This window comes from Calypte anna, chromosome 14 (assembly GCF_003957555.1).
Source record: "Calypte anna isolate BGI_N300 chromosome 14, bCalAnn1_v1.p, whole genome shotgun sequence".
Lineage (NCBI taxonomy): Eukaryota > Metazoa > Chordata > Aves > Apodiformes > Trochilidae > Calypte > Calypte anna.
In genome coordinates this window covers 7,107,231-7,128,811 of record NC_044260.1, presented here as the reverse complement: position 1 = coordinate 7,128,811, position 21,581 = coordinate 7,107,231, and the positions used below count along the sequence as shown (strand labels likewise).

The 21,581-nt window shown below is 36.6% G+C and overlaps 1 protein-coding gene across 1 annotated transcript in view; it reads right to left on the bottom strand.

Annotated features, from left to right (window-relative positions):
- Window positions 1-21,581, bottom strand: part of BAIAP2L1 (BAR/IMD domain containing adaptor protein 2 like 1) — a 38,096-nt gene that overhangs the window by 4,354 nt on the left and 12,161 nt on the right. The window contains exons 4-10 of the mRNA XM_030459920.1: window positions 4,924-4,985; window positions 4,757-4,828; window positions 4,300-4,437; window positions 2,905-3,057; window positions 2,288-2,455; window positions 1,399-1,549; window positions 26-233 (exon numbers count right to left, since the gene is read on the bottom strand). Coding sequence (XP_030315780.1) covers window positions 26-233; window positions 1,399-1,549; window positions 2,288-2,455; window positions 2,905-3,057; window positions 4,300-4,437; window positions 4,757-4,828; window positions 4,924-4,985 — 952 coding nt within the window. The remainder of the gene's footprint in view (window positions 1-25; window positions 234-1,398; window positions 1,550-2,287; window positions 2,456-2,904; window positions 3,058-4,299; window positions 4,438-4,756; window positions 4,829-4,923; window positions 4,986-21,581) is intronic.

The following is a 21,581-nucleotide window of genomic DNA, read 5'->3' as shown; positions in this document are numbered from 1 at the left end:
TTGGATAATAAATTAATTATCTTACACTTTAGTTGAGTCATGTTCCCCATAAAGCCAACCATCCTTTTCTTCAGCTACAAGAAGTGTGATGATATCCCCCTGTGCAAAGCTGAGCAATGTCTTGTTATTTCCAGCAGTATGTGGGAAAATTGTCTTTACTTTTTGCCTTTTCATTATATTTAGTCCTGTAGCAACAGAAGTTGAACGAGACAAACTGGCATCCTCTGAATTCTCTGTTGGAAAAAGAAAAAGCATAAAAAGAGTAAAATTACCAACAACCTAACAAAAGTAAATACAATTAGTAGTCTGACAGGAAAAAAAAGTAGATAAAGGAACACTCAAATGCAAACTAAATTCTGAGACTTTATACTACTTTGATTTCCACTTAGACACCTCTAAATAATCTGCCAATGTTATGACCATGAAGTTCTTAACAGCACCTGCATTTATACACACACAGGCACAAACACAGTAAAGCTGATAGACTTTAAAAGTTACCTAAGTTTTAACTTGCAGCTTTCCTCTTTTGGCATGAAAAGTGCTACACATTCACAGCCATAAAAGACCTTTGAAATTTTTCCATTCTCAAAAAAGGTAACCATATAAAATCCAAGCTTTCATTTTCAGATGTGCCTAGCACTAGGCCTCAACTGAACTGGTAAGTGTTGTAGATACTTGGCACTTGCAGACACCAGATGTTCACCAGAAGACAATGTAAAGGAGGTCTCAAAATTGTGTGTTGTTTGACCATTTGACCATTACAATATTGCATGAATGCATTTTTAAGGAAGAAATCATAGAATTGCTATTATCACATTGAAGAGTTTCTGCATTTCTTATGTTGTGATCTAGGCTTAGTTCTTTCCCTTCTGTCTTTCCCTTCTTTCCCTGTCACAGAGAAAGTTAAAAAGTCAATGCTAGAAACATAGAAAAAAAAAAAAAATTTTACATTCAGGAAAGAAATACAAGACTCTGCACATTTTGTCCCACGTGCTTTCTTCCCAGCTGCTACATTTCCCTTAAAGGAAATCAGAGTGAGACTTTACTAGTAGTTTATGTGTGTGCACTGAAAAAAAATCACTCAGATGGATCTTGTTCAAAATTATAGAATGCATTCTTTGATAAGATTGGAAGTCAAAAGATCAGTTAGGCTGGGTTAATCAGAAAGTGATTAAAATAGAATCTACCTATCTTGTCCTGCACTTTACTGGAAACAATTCTTCTCTCCTTGTAACACATACTCCTCCTATTTGGTAATGTATAGAAATGCTTTGTAAAGACCATTTTCTGCTCTTCTGTACATCCTTGAATTCTCATCATAGTAGTCAGGAAGTGTAGATAATTTTGGACACTACAGTATGTCATTTACACTTGTATAGTTTGCAAAGTGACACTCACCTGCTGAATGATTTAGTTTTTCAGAAGCTGCCTTTGGAACGGCTGCAGGATTGTTAAACATATCAACCAGTGGACTTGTGTATGCCCTGCCTGTGGGAGCAGGGGGCACCTTTGATTTGTTCTCATGATGAGGATAAAAATCATTTCCAATCTGGAGTTACAAAAACAACAGTATCACAATACTGAGAAACCAGTGACAACTTATTTGCAACATTAAATTCTAGGAAGTAGTGGTAAATATTCACAAATGACACGTCTTTAGACTCATCAGAAAGTCCTCATATTCTTATGGAATTGCTGACTAATAGTTTGTGGCTTCTGTCCCTTGATAAACATTTGTTGGTGAGAATGCTATGACAGCTCTTTTTTCCTCAAGTAGCACAGTTACACCTAGATAACACCCAGATTTTTTTTTTAGAAGTTTACAAATATAATTTAGGAATTCAAAAGTAAAGTGACACAATATAGAGGTAGAGTTTAGTATTTAACCTGTACTCTAACACACTAATAGGAATAATAGAGGGAAGAAGGGAAAAAAAAAAGTGTTTTGTTTAAGTTTATATTGAACTACTGAGTATGTAAACTTAGAGATAAGAATGTAGGAAATGGAGTGGTTAGAACACACAGTCATGAGGCTGGGGTCTGTAGAGAAAGTCCTGGGCACCCAACTGAAAACCAAGCCTCGTTTGGATGCATGCTTCTGCCTACTGCACTCTGTATTTTTCCAGCAGCAGAGGCTCAGCTTAATGGTTTTCATACCCAACCCCAGGATATTCCAGCTGAGGTACATTACAGACTGGATCCAAACACTTAGGTACAAAAGGAGCACATGAAGTCTCCCTGCTCCTCTTTGAGAGAGCAGGACCTTAGCCATCAAAGAACAACATACCATGGTGTTTCTCTCTATCATTGGTGAAGGCTGTGGAGTTCCAGACACTGGAGTGGAACCCGGGGTCCTTATTTCGTCTATCATCATTCTGACTTTTTCAGGCACTTTGGTGGCATCGCTGCAGATCTCCTGCCACCCAGGCAGCTTGGATTTTAGGAAGTCCGCGCACTGCATCCAAGTTTAAAAGGTACTTGTCAAAAGTATGGTTTTTCATCACATTGCATAGATCTACTTGTTAATTTTCATTATACCAAAATCAGAACACAAGCACAATCAAAGTATTTTCAGGGATTTCCGTAAGTAATAGCTCTTTGAAACAAGTAAAGCATTGTGAAAAGAGACTGTCCTTTTTCAGAGCCTGATACTGGAAATACCTGATCAGTCCATAAATCTTGATCTTTATGATTTTTAGTAAGTTGCAGTAACCTGTTAGTGGTTTTAGTACATTTAAGGGAATATTGCATGTCATCTTCTATGAACTGATCACAACAGTTGTCTGGCTCTATGGCATTTTTTAGCTATTTATGGCAGTCTCATATAGATATTGAAAAAGACTTAGGATCTCCTGTATAATTAGATTCAGGAGTTTGAGTTCTGGGTACACTCATGTCACTGACCTGGATGTGATAGAAATGCATGTGCTGAGTAAAGCTGCAGTGCTTGTCAACCAGAAAACAGAATCTTCTTTTTTCTTCAAGGAGGGCTTCTCTGCAACCTTCTGCAATAAATCTCTGAATATCACTCTGTCGAGAGCTCACGGTTTCCAAATACTAAAGAAAAAAAAAGTAAAAACATTACATAGATTCTCTGAGTTTTATTTGATATTTGTGTCCAGTTACTGAAGCAAGCTACAAAAGCCTTAGAAACAGTTTAGGAAAGGTGGGTGGTGGCTGAGCTCTTTCCATCCATGCACTAAACTTCCCTAATCTCATCAGGTAAAAGTACAGCCTTGCATTACAGGCAATCCATAATGAAGAGGGGGGAAAGTGAGGAAAAACAAGAAGCAGTCCTTCAGCCTCTAAAGAAAATGGTGCAGTAAATAAGAATGTGACATCAAAGCAACAACTTTGCTGAGTAATTTTAAAGCCATAGGTGTTCTAATTAGACTAATTATCTTCATCTGCTCCATAGCAGTTATATTTATGCTCACAAAGCTATGATGAATTTCAACTTTGATTTAGAGAGGGGAAAACTATTAATTACTAAAAAGACTGCACTCTGTTTGTCTAAGGTTATGAGGATTCATGGCTAAACTGATTAAATGTTTGTCTTTGAAGTCTCAGTCCAATACCTTAAGAAGAAGAGAACAGTTATGAATGCAGGTTAAAATGCAGTAAGAAATTGGAGGTAGTACTATTTATGCTTCCTGTGCTTTTGTTATGAGCAAAGCTTTCTTGCAAAAGAAAACAAAAATAGAAAAAATGGCTGAAAAAAAGTACATATGCTACACAAAATCTAAGTATTGTGAGTATAAGAGTAGCAATGAAAAGTATTTTCTGAGATACATGACAACCAGAATATGACTTCAACGGGTTGAAGTTTCTGTTCATTGTGTTGCCATTTCTTATTTTGCCTCAAGATGGCAATGCTGGTTTAAGATTGGTAGTGAAGGCAATAAATGATAAGAGATGTTGTCATTAGCCTACTTTGGGAAATTAATTTATTGCAAATTAATACTGAATTTGTCTATCAGGGCTCCGTGCAAAACTTTGCATAAAGGTGTAGTTACAAGGTTACTTTAAACAAAAATAACAAAAATAACAAGAAAAAATCAAGTAGAGGAAGAGAGGAAACCTAGAAACTGAAGCAGAAGTCCCTGCCCCTTTGAAACTGTAGCATTTAACTGTTGTCAACAAGTTAGCAAGGAGTTACATGCATTATTTGCATGTACAGAAATCCTGGTAAACTTCAGAAGTCAAGTTTTAAAATAGACTCTGATGTGATCTGTATTAGCTTAACATTTTCAGGCAGCCAGTTCTCACACAAAGAAACTTAGGAGACAATACACTGACCTCCATTTCCTTATGCTCATATTTCATGACATTTCGTGCTCCTTGGCTTTTCCTTCTGATTTTTTTCAGCTCAGCCTGTGATTTCTCTAAAGAATCTAATTTGCTTCTGTGTTCGGTTTGGTACCTCTTTAAAGTTGCCTGCAATGAAAGCATTTAAAACATCTCATGATGCAGTCAGCAGTGTAACTGGATTAGTGACTAAAAGGCAATACCAAAATATGAGATCTCTCTAATATATACATCAAATTGTTTTTCTCAACTTTAGTTTTAAAATGTTTTTAAGTTATGCCTTGGTTCTCATTTAACTCAAAATAAGCATGAAAATTTTTGACATGTTTATGTATCTAGAGCTGGACTCTAACATATTTAATTAACTGTTAGGGAACAATTTTTAAAAAATTATTTGACTATCAGTAGCAAAAAAACCCCACAACTTTTAGAACTGAAATGTACTTACATTCATATACTTCACATCCAGGTCTGTTTTCTTCTCCAGTTCAGATATAATTTCTTTATGAAATTGTTTGAACTTTAAAAGCAAATGAATGAAAGATTAATAAAATCTGGCAAAAATAATTAATAATTTCAAAAGAAAAGTAATTTAAAAATAATTGTTTAACTTACACTCTCCTCTAGACTGTCATTAAGTTTCTTGTGTGTTCTTGAAATTTCTATGAGAACTTGGCCTGTGGATAAACATACAACCTTATTTGTTTCTTTCACAGAGTTCTGTAGTTAACAAATGTCAGTAATAAAATACACTTAACTAATATACTTATTATCTAGAATATATTGAAGAAGAATGGGAAATTTCTTGCTGTTGCTCATCACAGCAGTTTAAAAAACTAACTAGATTCAGCCACAGACAAGCCAAGAAACCCATGAGTGATAAAAGAATAATCATACATTATTATGCAACAGGGACATGGGGTGCCAGACAAAATAAGTACTTCCTTCTCTCCAGAACAGCTCATATTAGTTTAGTAATAGCCTCTTTTCTTGCCAAGTCAGAGAATAGAACACAGGAACTAGAGATAGTTTTTACTACCCAAATAGCTCCTATCCGGTTTTAGTCTGAAAATGAAACCTTAATGTTCATTAACTAACCACACCTTCAGAATTAACAAAGTAACCTTTCACATTCATTCACAGCACACCTGCCAAAACAGATCTGATACATATGCTGATTAATTTCGCATGCTGTTTTCTCAGCCATTACAGCCTGGCTGTACAGCATTAACAGTGAAGAAGCAGCAGATTTCTCAGCATCCTGTAAACAGCTCCTAAATGTGCCCATTGTGCTCTTCTGTCTTCCAGCATGAAGTTACACAGCTGACTTTTAACCACGAGCAGTTAAAAGCTGAACTGTTTTGTTTTCCTTTAGGAGGTTAAAGTGGAAAAATACCTCAGTCCTTTGGGTGTGGTTCTGAATGCAAACCAACGTAAACTCTGCCTGCTGCGGTCCTGCCCTGTATGCAGACAGCCACATCATCCCTGCTGCCTTCTTTGTGCTGGCACTGCCACACTGAGGGTGTGCCAGTCCTGTCCAGGAGATTGCAACACAGTGCTGAGAAAAGCAGCTGGAAGTGTCCTGGAGTGCCCAGTTTGACTTCACCCAAATGAGACCTTGTAGCCTTTTACCAGATCTCAACCAGGAGCCATTACAAAACCTGTAAGTTTTGTGTTTATGACAATATGTGTGTGTGTGTGTGTGTGTGTGTGTTCAGGACACTGTGTGCATGCATTGAGAACACTGTATGTGTGTGTGTATGCGTGTGTTTAGGACACTCTGTGTGTGTGTGTGTAGGACACTTTACACACACAGTGTCCTAAAAAAACATACACACAGTGTCCACTCCACTCCACACAGTGTCCACAGAGACCTAAACATGTGCGTGTGCACACACACACACACAGTGTCCTAAATACATGCACAGACACACAGACACACACAGACACACACACATGTGGAGTGTCCTAAAGATGCACACACAGTGTCCTAAACATATACGCACACACGCATGCACACGTGGAGTGTCCTAAACGTGCACATGCGTGCACACATAAACGTGGAGTGTCCTAAATATGCACACACACAGAGTCCTAAAGATTTGCACACAAGCACACACAGAGTGTCCTAAATATGCACACATACACACAGTGTCCTAAGCATACCATGCACACATACACACAGAGTGTCCTAAAGATGCTTGTGCACACACACATGGAATGTGCTAAATACAGACACACAGAGTGTCCTAAACTCACTCTGTGTGTGTGTGTGTGTGTGTTTAGGACATTCTGTGCCTGTGCACACATGCGTGTTTAGTGTTTAGGATACTCTGTGTGCGTGTGTTACCATATGGGACTCATAGTTTCCTTTTGTCAAAGAAAAAAAAGAAAAAAGATGCATTACCAGTTCAACAAAATGCTTTACAGATCTTGTTTTCTACCATCATATTCTTTCAGAACCCCTCCTTTCTCATCATCTCCCCAGCCATCAACTTTCTCCCCACAGTGCACATTAGTGCTTTGGTAACCTTCCTGAATAGCATCCATGCATTCCCCTAGTGACTGGTTATGTATTTTCAGCCTTCTCCTTCTCTGTCATTCTCAAGTCATGACAACTCAAAATTTTAGTTTCTTTGAAAAGAGAACCTTATCTGCTCTCTTGCAAAGCAATATTACACAGCAGATCTTCAACTGAAGAATGTAAAATGTGGGTCTGCATTATTGTTCATAGAGAAATATGAAGGGGTTCAGGAACAAAAATTCTCTCCTGACTTCTCAGGAATCCCTCTTCATGCCCCGATCTCCACCTCTGTATCTCTGTGCAGGACAGGCCACAGGAGACTTGGAAGAAGGAATCAGAATACAATGAGAACATTCAAGCCCTTGATTAGCAAGAAACAGGAATTCACACACAGGACAGGGAAAGACAGAAGATTTTTTTAAAGTTTGTTTGTTTGTTTTTAAATTGTTTTTTAATATATAGTTTTGTTTTTTTTTGTATAGTATATTGTTTTTAAATATATAGTTTTTCTGAGTTCTGTACAGTTTACAGGGTGCTTTTTTATTTATTTATTTAAAGTAGCTGGTGACTATAGTAATATAAATATTATGAGAAAGGTGCTGTAGTAATTAGTTGCTCATATTCAACAGAAAAGTACATACAATGTAGCTACATCAACACTTCAAGTAACAGACATGAGTAAGCCACCTTGTTATTTTAAGGCTGTATAAGTGAATGTACTTTACTCCATAGTGTTTTTGTTTCACCCAGCTCAAATGAAAAGATACCTTTGAGACTGTAATGGCTCTTTAAAATTAGAATAATTTTATAAACACTCATCTGCAACTTAAAAAGAAAAATAAGTGTTAAAACAGGAAAAAAATAATCAAGAAATACAAATAACACTACAATATATGTTTGTTTTTAAATATGCAGACTAAAAAGCTATATGGGAAGTCAGAGAAATTCAAGGTGAGTGTTAAAATACCCCTCAAGAATAACTGCCTTACAGATTTTTGTTCTCTTTCAGAACGAACTTACTCTCCCTCTTCGTAAGAAGCACGTCCCGAGAACCCGCTGCCAAAGCAGCACACTCAGCCAGCACTTGGCAGCTTTGAGGCAGCCACCCCGAGTGTTCCAGGTCCTGACACAAATCCAACAACGTCGGGCATTGACTCAGCTCTCCCAAGCCTCTTCCCCACTCCCTTCCTCCGGCCTGCCCTGCCCCCGCAGTGTCAAGCAGCCCATTCACCTGGTGCGGCAGGAATGGAAAACCTGACGCTCCCAGGCTGTTATTTTTGTCTCACACAGCACTTGAGCTGACTGCAGCCTTCAAGGCTTTAGGCTTCGAATGCCTGGTTAGAAACAGGCTTTTTTTTTTTTTTTTTTTCAGCCTTATTACAAAGAATACTGCCAAAATGTCCTGAAATTAAGAGAAATTAAAAACCTGTGCTTCCTTCTAAATGCTTTGTGCCGGATTATTTTACAAGTTTACTTTCGAGTGTTCTAGAACCCTTTCAAGTGGTATTTTTATGTATTAGTGACCATTTCTATTGTGTTTTCTTTTCCTCTCCTCTCAGCCAAAGACTCCTTGCCTGCTGTGCATCGTGCAAAACCCATTTTCTTCTGGAATCTCCTTACTGCCACCGGTAGTCCACAGGCACAGTATGTACTGGCTCACCCATTTCATTTCCTCTTTCATGTTTTGAATCAACATTTTAAAAAGAACCCATAGTAAGCACACTCTGACCTAATTAAAATTTAAGTATTAATTTAAATTATAGGTCAGATTCTGCACTTTGAATAAATGGAGAACATTTTAAAAGTGAAGCCATATCATGGCCTGTTATTGCCAGCTTGAGACAAAGGGTTTGCCAAATCTTGATGTCCCTCCCAAACAAGTTTTGCACAAGGAGACAAGATTTTGTTTAAGACTAATCCAGGAAAGGCAAAACAACTCCTAGCCTACATGTAACAGCATCCAAGTAGAAGGGAAGTTCCACAACCTTAGTATGATATTTTAATTAAATGACAATAGTCAAGGATAGAATAGCTTCAAGAAAGAGAGTGGGTTATTCTGGATTATGACAGCGTTAGCCAAGGCCATGCTCTAGTGTTCTCTAATTATTCATGTAGTAAAAAAGTACAAAAAACCCTAAAAATATTCTGCTATGTATTGAGTTGCTTATAATCAAATTATTAACCTAAAATATTAACCTTGTCAGCATGATGATAAACATATCTATTAAAATACGTGCCTTTTAATGATTTTCTTTTTCTGCTTTCCATTCCCCCAGACCCTGAAGGTGTTATCTTTGTGGGTAAAAGATCAGAGGTAAATTTAATATTACTAATTTGCTTTAGAAAACAAAACCATACTTGTAAATGTCCATAGATACTTGTTCTGTTATTTTGCTATTACCTCATAGAAGTGCACTACTGGAAAGATAAAAACTCTTCCAGATAGGGATTTCTGGGGGAACATGTTAGTTACCTTAAATAACTTAAAAATAAACCAAACATTTCTCATGTATGGTTCTTGAAACAATGCTGTGTTAATACATCTACAGTCTGAAACATGACCATGAACAGTCATGCCAGTGGTAATTTCCATGGTAAAGATATTTTAGTTTCAGATAGGTTCAGTGCACGTGTAGGAAGACCTTATTAGCTGAAACTTCAGGAATTTATGGTATATCTTTAGACTTAATCAAGGCTGTTGGTTATATTTATTTTCTACTGAGAAAATCAGACTAGAATTCCATTAATGCCATTTATTTTGTTACCTAAAAAAGAAAAAAAAAATCACTAACCCAAAATATGTAAATTATTTCCCCATACACAACATCCCACGAGCAATAAGACATCCTTAGAACACTGTCTTGACAGTGGATGAAGGTCAAGGAGACCAATTTCCATCAAATACTCATTGTAAGGCCAGAATACAAAAGTTTTGCAGCAGTTATACTCCAGTCTCACTGTTCAGAGTGACTGATTATTTACTTTTTAGCTTGACTGTTTATATGAGTAGAAAACTCTTAAGAATTAGTTCAATCAATAGAGTTCTGTCATAGAAGCAAGTATTAACAGCTACCAACAAAATCACTTAAGATTTAAAAACACTAACTAACTATTTTTGAAAAACTACATCACCTTACTTGGTGTGTACTTCAATTTTCTTTTACTTAGAGGAGGTCATTTTTGAAAAATTTCAAGTCTTTTAATAGAGACTTTCTTAGATGTCTGGCAATAAACAAAGTGCTTAATTATATCACTTATTTATCTCCTGTTGTCCCATTTTGTATTCAGGGTAGGTCTCATAATTTAGTGTCTTAGAGTGAAACCACATAATTATTTACATTAAAGAAGAGAATGAAAGGCTGAGTCAAAGCTACACACAGAGGCAATGCAGAGCACGTGTATTATTAGATGCCATTTCTGGCAAGATTCTCTTTCTTCCAAATTACCCTTTTCCCAGAAGAAAGGCACTTTATGACAAGGAAGAGGTAGAAACAAAGTCCTTTGAAGCCAGTTGCCCCTGGAAGGTAGTAAAATCAGGAAGTTTCAAAGAAATACAGTGTAATAAATAAATACGATTGAACAAAACATTAATCCTGAAATGTATTAAATTTATCATTATTTAATAGGAGGGTTTATTGCAGACAGATTTAATTGTGCAACAGATGCTTTAAATAAGACAAAAGAAGCCCTAGTGACATTTAAAAAAGGATATAGTTTATATATATATTTATATATATCCTTTAAAAAAGGATATAGTAATGTAAAAACTTGCCAAGCACTAGCTATATGTTACTTTTAATACAATTTGTCCAGAATGCTTTAGATCCCCCCTTCCAATATGTAGAATTAATATTAATATGCACATAAATCAACAGGAAGAGGTCAAGTCTGCCTTTCCTTACTGCATGAGTGAACATGAAATAGGAACCAAAAAGTAAATCTCTCTGTAGCTCATTTTATAAAATGGCATTGACATATGACCATTCAGTGTCATTTTGTGAAGGTGACTACAGAAGGTGAATAATAATAAAAAAGAATAAAACTTACAACAGAGAAAAGGATAAAGAGATTTCAGAGTAGAATAAGTATTTTAAGTCCACTGTACATGCTAGATGTACAGCCCTCAAACAGCACCTCCAAATAGATAATTGTGTTTTGCTAGAAAACAAATAAATAAAAATAATGTGGATTAAAAAAATAGAAGCAAGAGAACTTAACATTCTAAATGGCTTTCTCTGTTCAACTTATATTTTAACTAGAGTTCTCACTAAGATTGTGAACAACAGATATGTTTCTGCAATACAAAAGCAAGTTAGTTAATTTAAAACAGATTAAACATGGGTCAAAGGAAAGGAACAAAACCTCCACAGCACAGTGGCTGAAATTAGTATATTCATGTACTAGTCCAGTAAAATAAAATCCAAGTGATATTGATTATGACCCATAAGGAATGAAATTGAACATTATGATATTATTTGACATGTAAAACTTAAACATAAAACCTCATTATGCAAAAAATTTCTGTCTTTGTACAAAGGTAGAAGTTGCCATGAAGTCAATGAAACTTTTTTACAGTATTGTGCAGTTAAAGGTATATAAAAATATAAAAATGTGGCCCCATTAACAGCATGTGTTGTCAGAGCTGTGTACAGTAGGCTCCCACATGAAATAAACTGCAGCAATTACTAATTTAACATATAAATAGTCTTATGCTTTCAGCCCCTCTTTAACAACGTAAGCATTTTATATGAAGCTGCTTTTAAAGCATCATTTCTCATCTAAAGTTAGCTCACAATATTTCAAGTAATTATCTGGAACCAATTTAATGCTCAGAGTTAAGAGGTTTCAGTTGCTACATACCTCAGTTTTATCACTATTTCTTCAGAAGTTCCATTACTTTTAAATGTTTTAAATCTTTTCAAGTATTTCACAGTCTCACTGATATGGAAGAGAGAAACAGTATTGCAAGTTCCTAAGATCCTGGAAGATGCCTAAGAAAGGATCTTCCCTCCTGGTCCAGACAAAACTGGTAAGCAATAAATAGGATTGTGCAAGACACTGCTGCTAATTTTGTGAGTTGGGCACTGATGGAGTTAGGCTGAACTCCTGGTGCTCTGCTTTCTCCTTCTCATAGGGCTTCAGTGCCTGTGTTCCTTTTGTGACTGCCTAATGAAGAAAGTATTCTAGCCCATGCACGGAGCTGTCAGGGATACCTGACTGCAAAGTCAAAACTTCATCAGCTTGAAGTTCAAAATCCAGCTGGGCAGGGGCTGATAGGTACAGCAGGGGCTGATAGGTACAGCAGGGGCTGATAGGTACAGCAGGGGCTGATAGGTACAGCAGGGGCTGATAGGTACAGCAGGGGCTGCTGGTACAGCAGGGGCTGATAGGTACAGCTTGCTTTCTGCTATTGGAAGGACCTTTTACTATTTCATTTTTGCAGCAAATGCACTGCATTAAGTACTGTGTTTCCCAAAATATTTGCTTTATTTTGATAACTGCATATTTATATATACATATATAGCATATACCTACAAATATCTATCTGTATCTCACTGTCAGCCTGCTCCCCCTACACCAGAGCCAGGTGATATCAAGGGGAAAAACAACAGAAAAGAAAGGTAGCTTAATAAACAGGCTGCCATTGCTGTATTCTCTTGGTCATCCTCTCTCATAGCAAGATTCTTGGACCCAGTCAGGAGTCTGTAGTTGGATATATTGCACTGGTGGTGACAGCTTCACCTCCTTTCTTGAGGACCTCTTTCTTCCAGTCTCAGATTTATTGCATTGTGGAACTGTCTGGAATGCATTCAGGACCAGTTATGATTGCTGGGATTTTACACAATGCATTTACATCTCTAAAGGGAAAACCAAAAAGCCTAATCACCAACTCTCAGTGGCTCAACTGTATATTATTTGGAATAATATTTGCTAGAACACACACTTGGCAATATTCTCTTTAACATTTCCCCTGTTGTTAAGATTACACATTGCTCTCAGTGTGAGGGGCATAATCAGAGAATCCTGCTATTCAAAAATCCTCTTCCCATTTCATAAATACAGTGAAGGGATAGAACACAGTTCGCTTCTACTGTAGTAGCTCGTATTTATGACAGCATTTTTGTTTGTAGTTCAGGATAAAAATTATGTAGTGTCTGTTCCTTGTCCTAAAACTCTGTCAGTGATAATGTAGAAGAAAGTGTAAAACTGCATAATGAAGTATTTTCCCAAAACATAATACAGAATTAAAATGACCTGAATTTAAATTGTTTTCTCTTTATGTTTTTAATTTCTAAATATTCTTTTGAATATTTAAGTGTTAAAAGATACAAAGAACTCCTCAGTTTTTTATACCTCAAAGTCTATGACAGTTTATAAAAGAAGCCATATTCAGCTAAATACAAGGATCAACTTGCTTTTTAAAATATACTTACACTAAAATTAATGCCAAATTCTTTCAGCTTGACACAAGTGATTTTAAAAAGAACTACAAAATTCATACCATGCACTGCATGCTATAAACTGGGCTATAAGCTGCTCAGGAATCAGCTATTCCCACATAAGACTTTACAAGAGTGAATAGTTTGGAGATTATTAAGACCATTAAAATTTTCAGTTACTTAGAATTTGTTCTTGGTTCTGATGCTCCTATTTTATGATTTTAAACAGAAAAAAAGATTAGTTTACATTGTGTTTCAAAAAGGAATGCAACTTTATTACAGCTTTAACAAAGTTCAGTCTGCTAGACTAATTCCCTTTTCTCCCCCAAGGTATTTTGATCTCTTAATGAAAAAAATTCAGATCAGAATTCTTTAAACCTACTATATCATTGAACATATGTTAATTAACATGAAACATTCATCTTGTTTCAGGTGATTGGTAAGCACAATAACTAAATTAAATTTATGTGGCATATGCTTTTCCTTTTTTTTTTAGCATTAAAAGGGAAAGGAAAAGCATATGCCACATAAATAATGCAAACTTGTTTTTCCACCTGTTACTCTATTACTAATAAAGGCTGCTGCAGGCATTTGTTTTTTTTACCCAAACATATAAAACACAATATACTGAGGTATGTCTGTCAGAAACTGATCTTTCCTAGCACCTTGAAAGCCCTGTATACAATAGCTTTTCATACTTGACCTGCAATGCTGTAATTCTTAAACAAGCTGGATGCAAAGAAATTAAGTTACAATACAACCACAAGCCTGAACTTGCCTGAATGAAGCCCTGCTGGTTTTAGGCAGATTAATTTGGGAAGATCATAAAACTGAGTTAATCTCTGTTTTTCAGCAGGACTGGAACAAACAAATCATGCTAAACAGCAAAACTCAAAATTCTTTGTGCGTTTCCAGCATCAGAACAGACAAATATTTCAGTTATCATTATAAATGTTACATGAAATTAAATAAAACACAAGGAATCAGTATAATTTTTATTACAGCACTTTGGAATTGCCACTGAGTTTCCCAGTCTTAGCTGTGTCAGGAAAAACAAACAATAAAAACTGACACCCAAATTGAGCCAAAGGTTTTGATAAAAATCTTTTTTCTCAGAAGTCCAAGACAACTGGTGGGTTCCTCACCACCTTCCTTAAGAACATTAATGACATCTACAATTGATACTGGATTTTTGTTGATTAGAAAAATGACCAGGAAGAGCTGACTGCACATTTGAAATACAGTCAGACCTTTGGTTAAAGGATTTACAAGCTATTTACACATATGATGTCACTTTCTTCACAATGCTCTCATTTACTTTCCTTTACCCATCTGTTTTTCTCACTGAGAGGACAACTAAATATATTTTCTCTACACAGGCTTTGAGGCTTATTCCTTTGCCAACAGACATACCTTGGGGTAATGAAAAACTATGACTGCTCAGGAAAAAGCTGTGATTGCTAAGGAAAAACTGTGATTGCTAAGCATCAGCTGAGAGAGGACAGCATCCTGCCTGACCAAGCACCTCAGGACTGATCTGTGTTTGGGTGAGTACAGAGAGCTGCTGGGTAACACGCTGTGCACACAGTGGGGATCCAAGTGACTCTTTTCTAGACAGACATTACCCACAATCTAGAAAACATTGTGTGTACACAGAGGAAAGCTCAGGGAATACTTTCCAGCATTACCACTGCAAGATGAAAGAGGTCTTTGCCAGCTCTGAGACTCATGTGAAATGAATTGCACCAATGTAGTCAGAATGCCATTAAGGCTGCCCTTTCATGGCACTTTCACTCTTTTCTCACACCTCTGATGCACAGAATGAAGATATCAGCTCCATACACTCCCAGTGTAGGTGTTTTGAATATCTCATTTTTCCCTCGAGGGAGTGCAGTCAAAGGTGTCACTGTGGATGTTCCTGTGCTGAACTCAGTCACAGCAGACAAGTGTGCTGTAACATAACCACAACACCTGACCCCTGCCTCACAAGGAGCAGCAATGCCAGTGCTACCTGCACACTGCTTTGTTAACCACCCTGAGAAGTCCAGGGTTATAGTCTGTAAGAGTGTTGTACCTTACCACTGACTGCAATCAGGAGAATCAACTTCGTCCTGTAAGTATCTGTTGCGTTCCCTTCCCCTGGTGCTAGTAGTCTGCAATTGTTGACCCAGACCCTTGTGTATTTTCATATTCTGTTCCTCCCTTAAGCCATTTATAGAACCAGAAAATTTGCACCTTATCTGGAAGTGTTCAGAACAGAAGTTACAACAACACAACTGTATACAAAACAAACTTTTTTTTTTCTTTTTAGTAGTCTTACAAGAGTGAACTACAATATCCATTTTTAAGCATCTACATTCTTTATGTTTAATAACAAACACCTCTTGTTCACTCCAGTCCCTGGTAGGAATATTTCTGTTTTATATTTTAGCAAGGAAAGATTATAGAATTTAAAAGCTACAACCAGAAGATCTTAAGCTCACAACTGTTTGTTCAGCTTCACTACATGATGCCACCTGATCGCTCATTGTCCAGGACATGTTTTGCACAAACCTTCACTGATTATTTACTCCTTTATAATTTCTGTTTCTTAATTACAGTTCTGGATATCAACATGGTAACAGGTTTCTCCTGCCTTTCTTTTTGGTTTTTACTAGCACAGTGCCAAGTATTCCTCCCTGTCCATGAACAGTGATTGGTCAGGTCACTAGCAGGGCATATGCCTATGCATATCTGAATAATTAAGTTGATTTATAAATCAGTGAATATATACAGCTTTCCATAGCTCTGCAACAGATGGTCAGGCAACTTTTTAGATGTGGAGCCAACTTGTTCGTATTTAAGAATCTATGAGTCAAGTTGGTTTTTTTTCTTCCAGCAGACTTTTATCAGAAGTTTGCACTCAAAATACTGAACATCAAAAGCCACAGTACTGATTATAGAGAAAAAAAAAAAGTTATCAATAGTTATTTGCCTTGCTTTAACCTTAGAAATGATCTTGAAAAGTAGAACAATGAATAGTGAGAAATTTCCACTAATGCAGCCACTGTTTTCATCATTAGAAATCACAAAATCATATCAGAGAATAATTTGGGTTGGAAGGGTCATCTAGTCCAACCCCCAGTGTATCCAGAAAGGGTGGCTCATCTCCTTATAGCTTTCTTATAGCAAACTGGAGGTCTATATAGCACAAACCCAGAATGTTACTGTAAAATCAAAGAATACAAAACCTCCTTAAAAAGCACACTACTATGTATTTCCTTTAAAAGATAGCTCTCTGTGTACTTTCCATTTGGAAGAAAAGAATAGAGAGCATTCTGCCAATGCAATCTCATTATGAATATCATAGAAGAGGGTTTTATTAATGCTCCATAGCAAAAGCAATCCTGACCTACTAAATACTTAAATATAGCCTTTAAGCTAGTTTCCCAGAAGTTTCCACCAGATGAGGTGCTAAAGGGGTTCTGTAGTTGCTGGCTCACTTCCCTTCCTTTCTGTCCAACATAACTGATTCTAAGAGCATTTGTACTATGGAGGAGATGACACTGAGGCAGTGAGGTGGCACAGCATGACAGATACCTTTTCATTAGCTTAAAAGAGTGGGCGAAGTGAAGGATGCTTGGTGTCATCTTTCTAAGGCAAGTGAAATAGGATTCCAGTTGAAAGGGTCAATTTATATGCTGAAGTAAACCAACAACTCTACTTGTCCTACCCCCTTTTATTTATTTAAATTACGTGCAAATAACTATAGTCATCCTAAAGGATGGAATTTTCTTTTTTTGGCTTAGCATTATCAGTCATTGGAATGATAGTTAAGTGCTGTATCACAGAAGCAGCAAAAGAGCTATAGCTTTGAAAGGTACCTGCTCACATGGCAATTGTGCTTATTAATCAGGAAGGAAATAGGTTTAAATTACAAATACTTGCAAGACTGTTTTAAAAAAGATGGTACTGTTATAGTTAAAATTATACCATTTATGAGGAAACCTGCGTCTTGTGAATATGATAAAATACTGTCTTTTAGACCTTAAGCACATCCTCTCCCTTGTGCATGGCAGGGGTACCAAGTTCAGGGCTCATCCTTTATTAGGAAAGAATTCCGTTCACTATGTGCACCATTAGAAGATGTTTTCATTTTGGCACCTCTCCCTGTCTTGTGACAACCACAACACACAGCAATCTTTTACTTCAGTACTCACTTCTCTAGATTCCTGTCGTGGTTTTTAACCAGAAAATTTCTCCTGAAAAGAACCCATTTTTTTCCAAACTGTTACATTTCAAATGAGGATAAGCATTTGCACTCCTGTTTCCTGATAAGTTTTAATGGAACAAGACTATGAAAAAGATAAGCCTATGACACAAAGTTATCTTTAAATAATTATCAGTCTTGGTTAGATTAGGGAAAAGATTTTGTCTTCTCTGATTTTCCTTTTAGCATGCTGAATTTCTGCAGTCAAGCCCATGACTATATCTTGCTATTTGGCTTTTTATTGTTCGACAACCAACAAACAGTTTACACTTGTCTGTTCTTGAGCAGTAAGGTAGAGGTGCAGACCCATAATGTATCTGTGGGTGACAGCTATAGATACTGTTGCCACACAACAAACAAGTTGGGACTTTGCACCCACAATAAAGTAAATGAGCTTCAGCTACAGTAACTGGCAGGTGTTAAAGAGGGTAGCTGGGAAGATATGAGAAGTAATATCAGGGAGAGAACAGGAAACAGCTTCTTGGTTCCTTGAGCAAGTGAAGGCTACAAAGACAGCCTATGTTACTAGAAGATAGAGTTTATTAACATTATAAGCACTAAAAATCAGTAAGACAGAGCCTAAGAAACACAAATTGTGGACAAGACAAAGATGAGCTACAAATAATGAAAGCCACTATTTCAACACCCCTCAGTGGTATAATATCTATGTGAAATTATTCCTAGTGCACTATTGAAACACTAAGATCTATTGTGTTGATGTGGTATGCTGAAATTTTAATACTATGAAATCATAACATTTTAAAGCGTGCAGTTTCTTGTTTCCTATCTTCTCTTCCTAGTGGGATTTTCAAAAGGTGCCTAGGAAAGAAAGAGATGCAAATTCCATATTGCAGAATAACATGAACTACTTAAATTCAGTTTGCTTTCCTAAATGCTCATAGCCAAGTCTGAGGGACTACAAGCTTAGAAATTTAGGGAAATAAAAAATGAGAAAGAAGGTTGACCTACATGAACATATGAATCCTTATGAATAAGGATTGTGTTATGAATACAGTATATTCTTCTGCTTTCTCATCTTATTCATATTAAGGTTTTCTGTATCAAAATAATTCAAAGAGCTTCAACCAGACTTGAAAGATACAGATACTTAATACAAAAGCTTGGAATCAGATGGAACATCCAGGTTTCCATTTCATTCTCTTGTTTCCCTCTCTTGCTCCAGTTTCACTCAATAGAAGAATGCACTGTCTGGCATTTTACTTGATTTCTTGCCCCACTTCTTCCCTGCTCTCAAGGAGTTTTACCATCTACTCCCAAAATTTCCTTCCTTATTTCTTTTCCATTTATGTTTCTACCCTGCCCATGTGGTTGGAATCCATTTTATGGTCTCATTACAGGAAAACCATGTTCTGTGTTTCCTTATAAGAAGGAAAGACTGACTGTCTTTTTGATACAAATCTTTACATCACACTTGGCAGTAAATACACTCCAGGTCACCCAGCAGGTTTGGGTTTGAACTGCAAAATGACTCAGTGCAATATTCCAGTATTCCATAAATTGTAAAGAATACTGTGTTTTAGCCATCTGAGCCTTGTAATTCTTTTGTAATTATGTGTAAGAAGTTTAATGCAACACAGCTGAATTTAGAATAATACATTATTTTTCATTTGCCACTACTAAAGGTGAAGTTGTTACAGGAGAGCCTTGAAAGCTTGGTTCCTGCTTCACTCCTCTGTTTATTATTCAGAAAACTGATTTTATTATGAACTGTGTCTGAAAAATACAGCTTGATTTGCTATCTGAGAACAGGGATAAGGAGGGAAAGCTTGTTTCTAGCAGCTTCTTTTGCAGTAAAAATGTACCTAGTGGCTGATGGGTCAAACACAAAGCTAATGGAGGAGGTAAAAAAACCCAGCACTGTGGATTTCTGACTCCTATGAAGTCTTGCCATCCATAAGCCAATTGTCCTGACTGTGGTTAAATTGGTAAGCTGGGAGAGGAGGTAAGGGGCTTGTTTATTTTTATACAGATTAGTTTCAATCATTATTTTAAAAATTTGTTTTCATTGTTTCAAATTTTTATTACTCAAATGAAAACATTTACATTTTCTGGCTTTCCAAAGACAAACATTGGAAATCCAGACCATAGCACCTCAGTTTGTGCTCAAATATTAAAGCATTCCAAAAAACTTTAAAACTTGGTCATTGTTGGTCACTGTGGGAATGTTGCTTTTGATTTCAGTTAATACAGCATACAGGAAGAAGCCCTACAGAACAATTTTAAACAGGGAAAAAGTAAAAGGTTACAGAAATATTCTAAACATCAGGTGATTCACACTTAAAATTACAGAAATTGCTTGTCTGTGCTTCTTTGCCTGTCACTTTCAGACTGTTGATTTTATAAAACAAGGTAGTGTGTCACTTCACTTGATGCTCCAGAGAATAGAGTCAGGAAAAGCAGTTAGTTCACAGACATCACAAAACTTAACTGATGACTGCTGACCTCTTTTGGCAAAGGTAACAGAAGGATTATGCATAATTGAGTTGTCAGTGGTCAAAAACTTGCCTTTTGGCAAGTCTAAAGGAACTGAAAGAAGAGGCAGTTCCACAGGGAGCTGGGCCTACAGTAACTCTGCTGGGGTTAATAGAGTCCATAAATGAATAAGCCACAACAAAGTTTGATTTGGTCTCTACATGTGCAGGAATGCTCAGCATGAATCTCCATGTTTTTAAAATAGTAGAAGGTGCAGTAAATTCTCTTTTTCTTTTTAAGTAAAGTTACTTTCAGAGACGTCTGGGATGTATCATATTTCTTTACTAAATAGGTCAGTATTGTAGCCCAGCTTCAGAACTATTAGGACTTTCTAAAGAAAATGCAAATAACCCCTCACAGACTCCTAGTAACATTATCCTGCCTTTTCCAGTGTTCACTGACTTTCCTTATCTCTAAAGTAAGTATTGTATCAGAGAGTGTTAGAAAAAATCTAGAGTTGCTATTTTCCTTAAGAAGAAAAGATTTTTCTGCATTAGGGGTTTAAGTTAAAGATGAATAGAAAGCAGTGTTAGAGGTCTGACCCTGAAGAAGGCTGTTTTTTCTCAATACAGTGTATCTAGAAAATGGTTTATAATTGCAGGGAATAATTCATAATTAAACAAAAATATATTTCCAGTTACAATTCTGTATCATCCCAAATAACAGGGAAAAACAGTGATTTTCCCTGGAAAACAGCTGGAGACTGCCCAGTGACAGTATTTTCAAACAGTATCTCACAGGCATACATAGTTCAATGAGTAGATTACCTCTGAGCATGTGACCAACTGTTTGATTGCTAAAATTACAACTATGCATTTCTTGATATTTTTGTGGGATTTTGCATATTTATTACTTTTAACTTTCTCATACTTTAGTTACATAGTTGGAAAGCAGCAACTCTCCTTCCTGTAAACAACCTGCAAAGCAAACACAGAAACCGACTCCATTAGGACTGTTTGCTCTGCAGTGTTTGCTCTTTGGCCGCTCCCAGCTTTGAACACAGGAGGTTAACACTCACACAGAACAAATGGTGCAAATGTATGCAGGCACACAGAAGCCAGTGACCACCATTCAAAGAGGGGCCTTCCCTGCAATTCTGCTTCAGCAAAACAATTTAAAAAGCACTTACTAAATGCATCCTTTTAAATCAGCTGGATTATCATACTAATTTGAGTTGCAGGAGCAGATGCATGTTACATCATCAAAAGAATCCTCCATTGCCCATAATCAAAAGTTCAGGGACAAGACACTTGACCAAGTTATTTTTACCAAGTCAAAAAGCAAATCAAAGGTTTAAACAAATGTTTCTTCTTCACAGTATAGTTCTGTATCTTTGTTTTGTAGAGATATTACAATATTTTGTCAGAAATATTACAAGTCCTTTGGATGACAACTTCACTTTTGTGGATTAGGCAGTATCATTTCAGTGCTATCAGAGTACAACCCTAAGTCCTGCTGCTCCAAAAATTCAGAAATCATTTTCAGGAAAGTTCAGAACTTGGGTTGCTTTTACAGTGATGTATAAGTACTGCATCTTTGAATCTACAGTTTGTCTTTCAGAACTTCA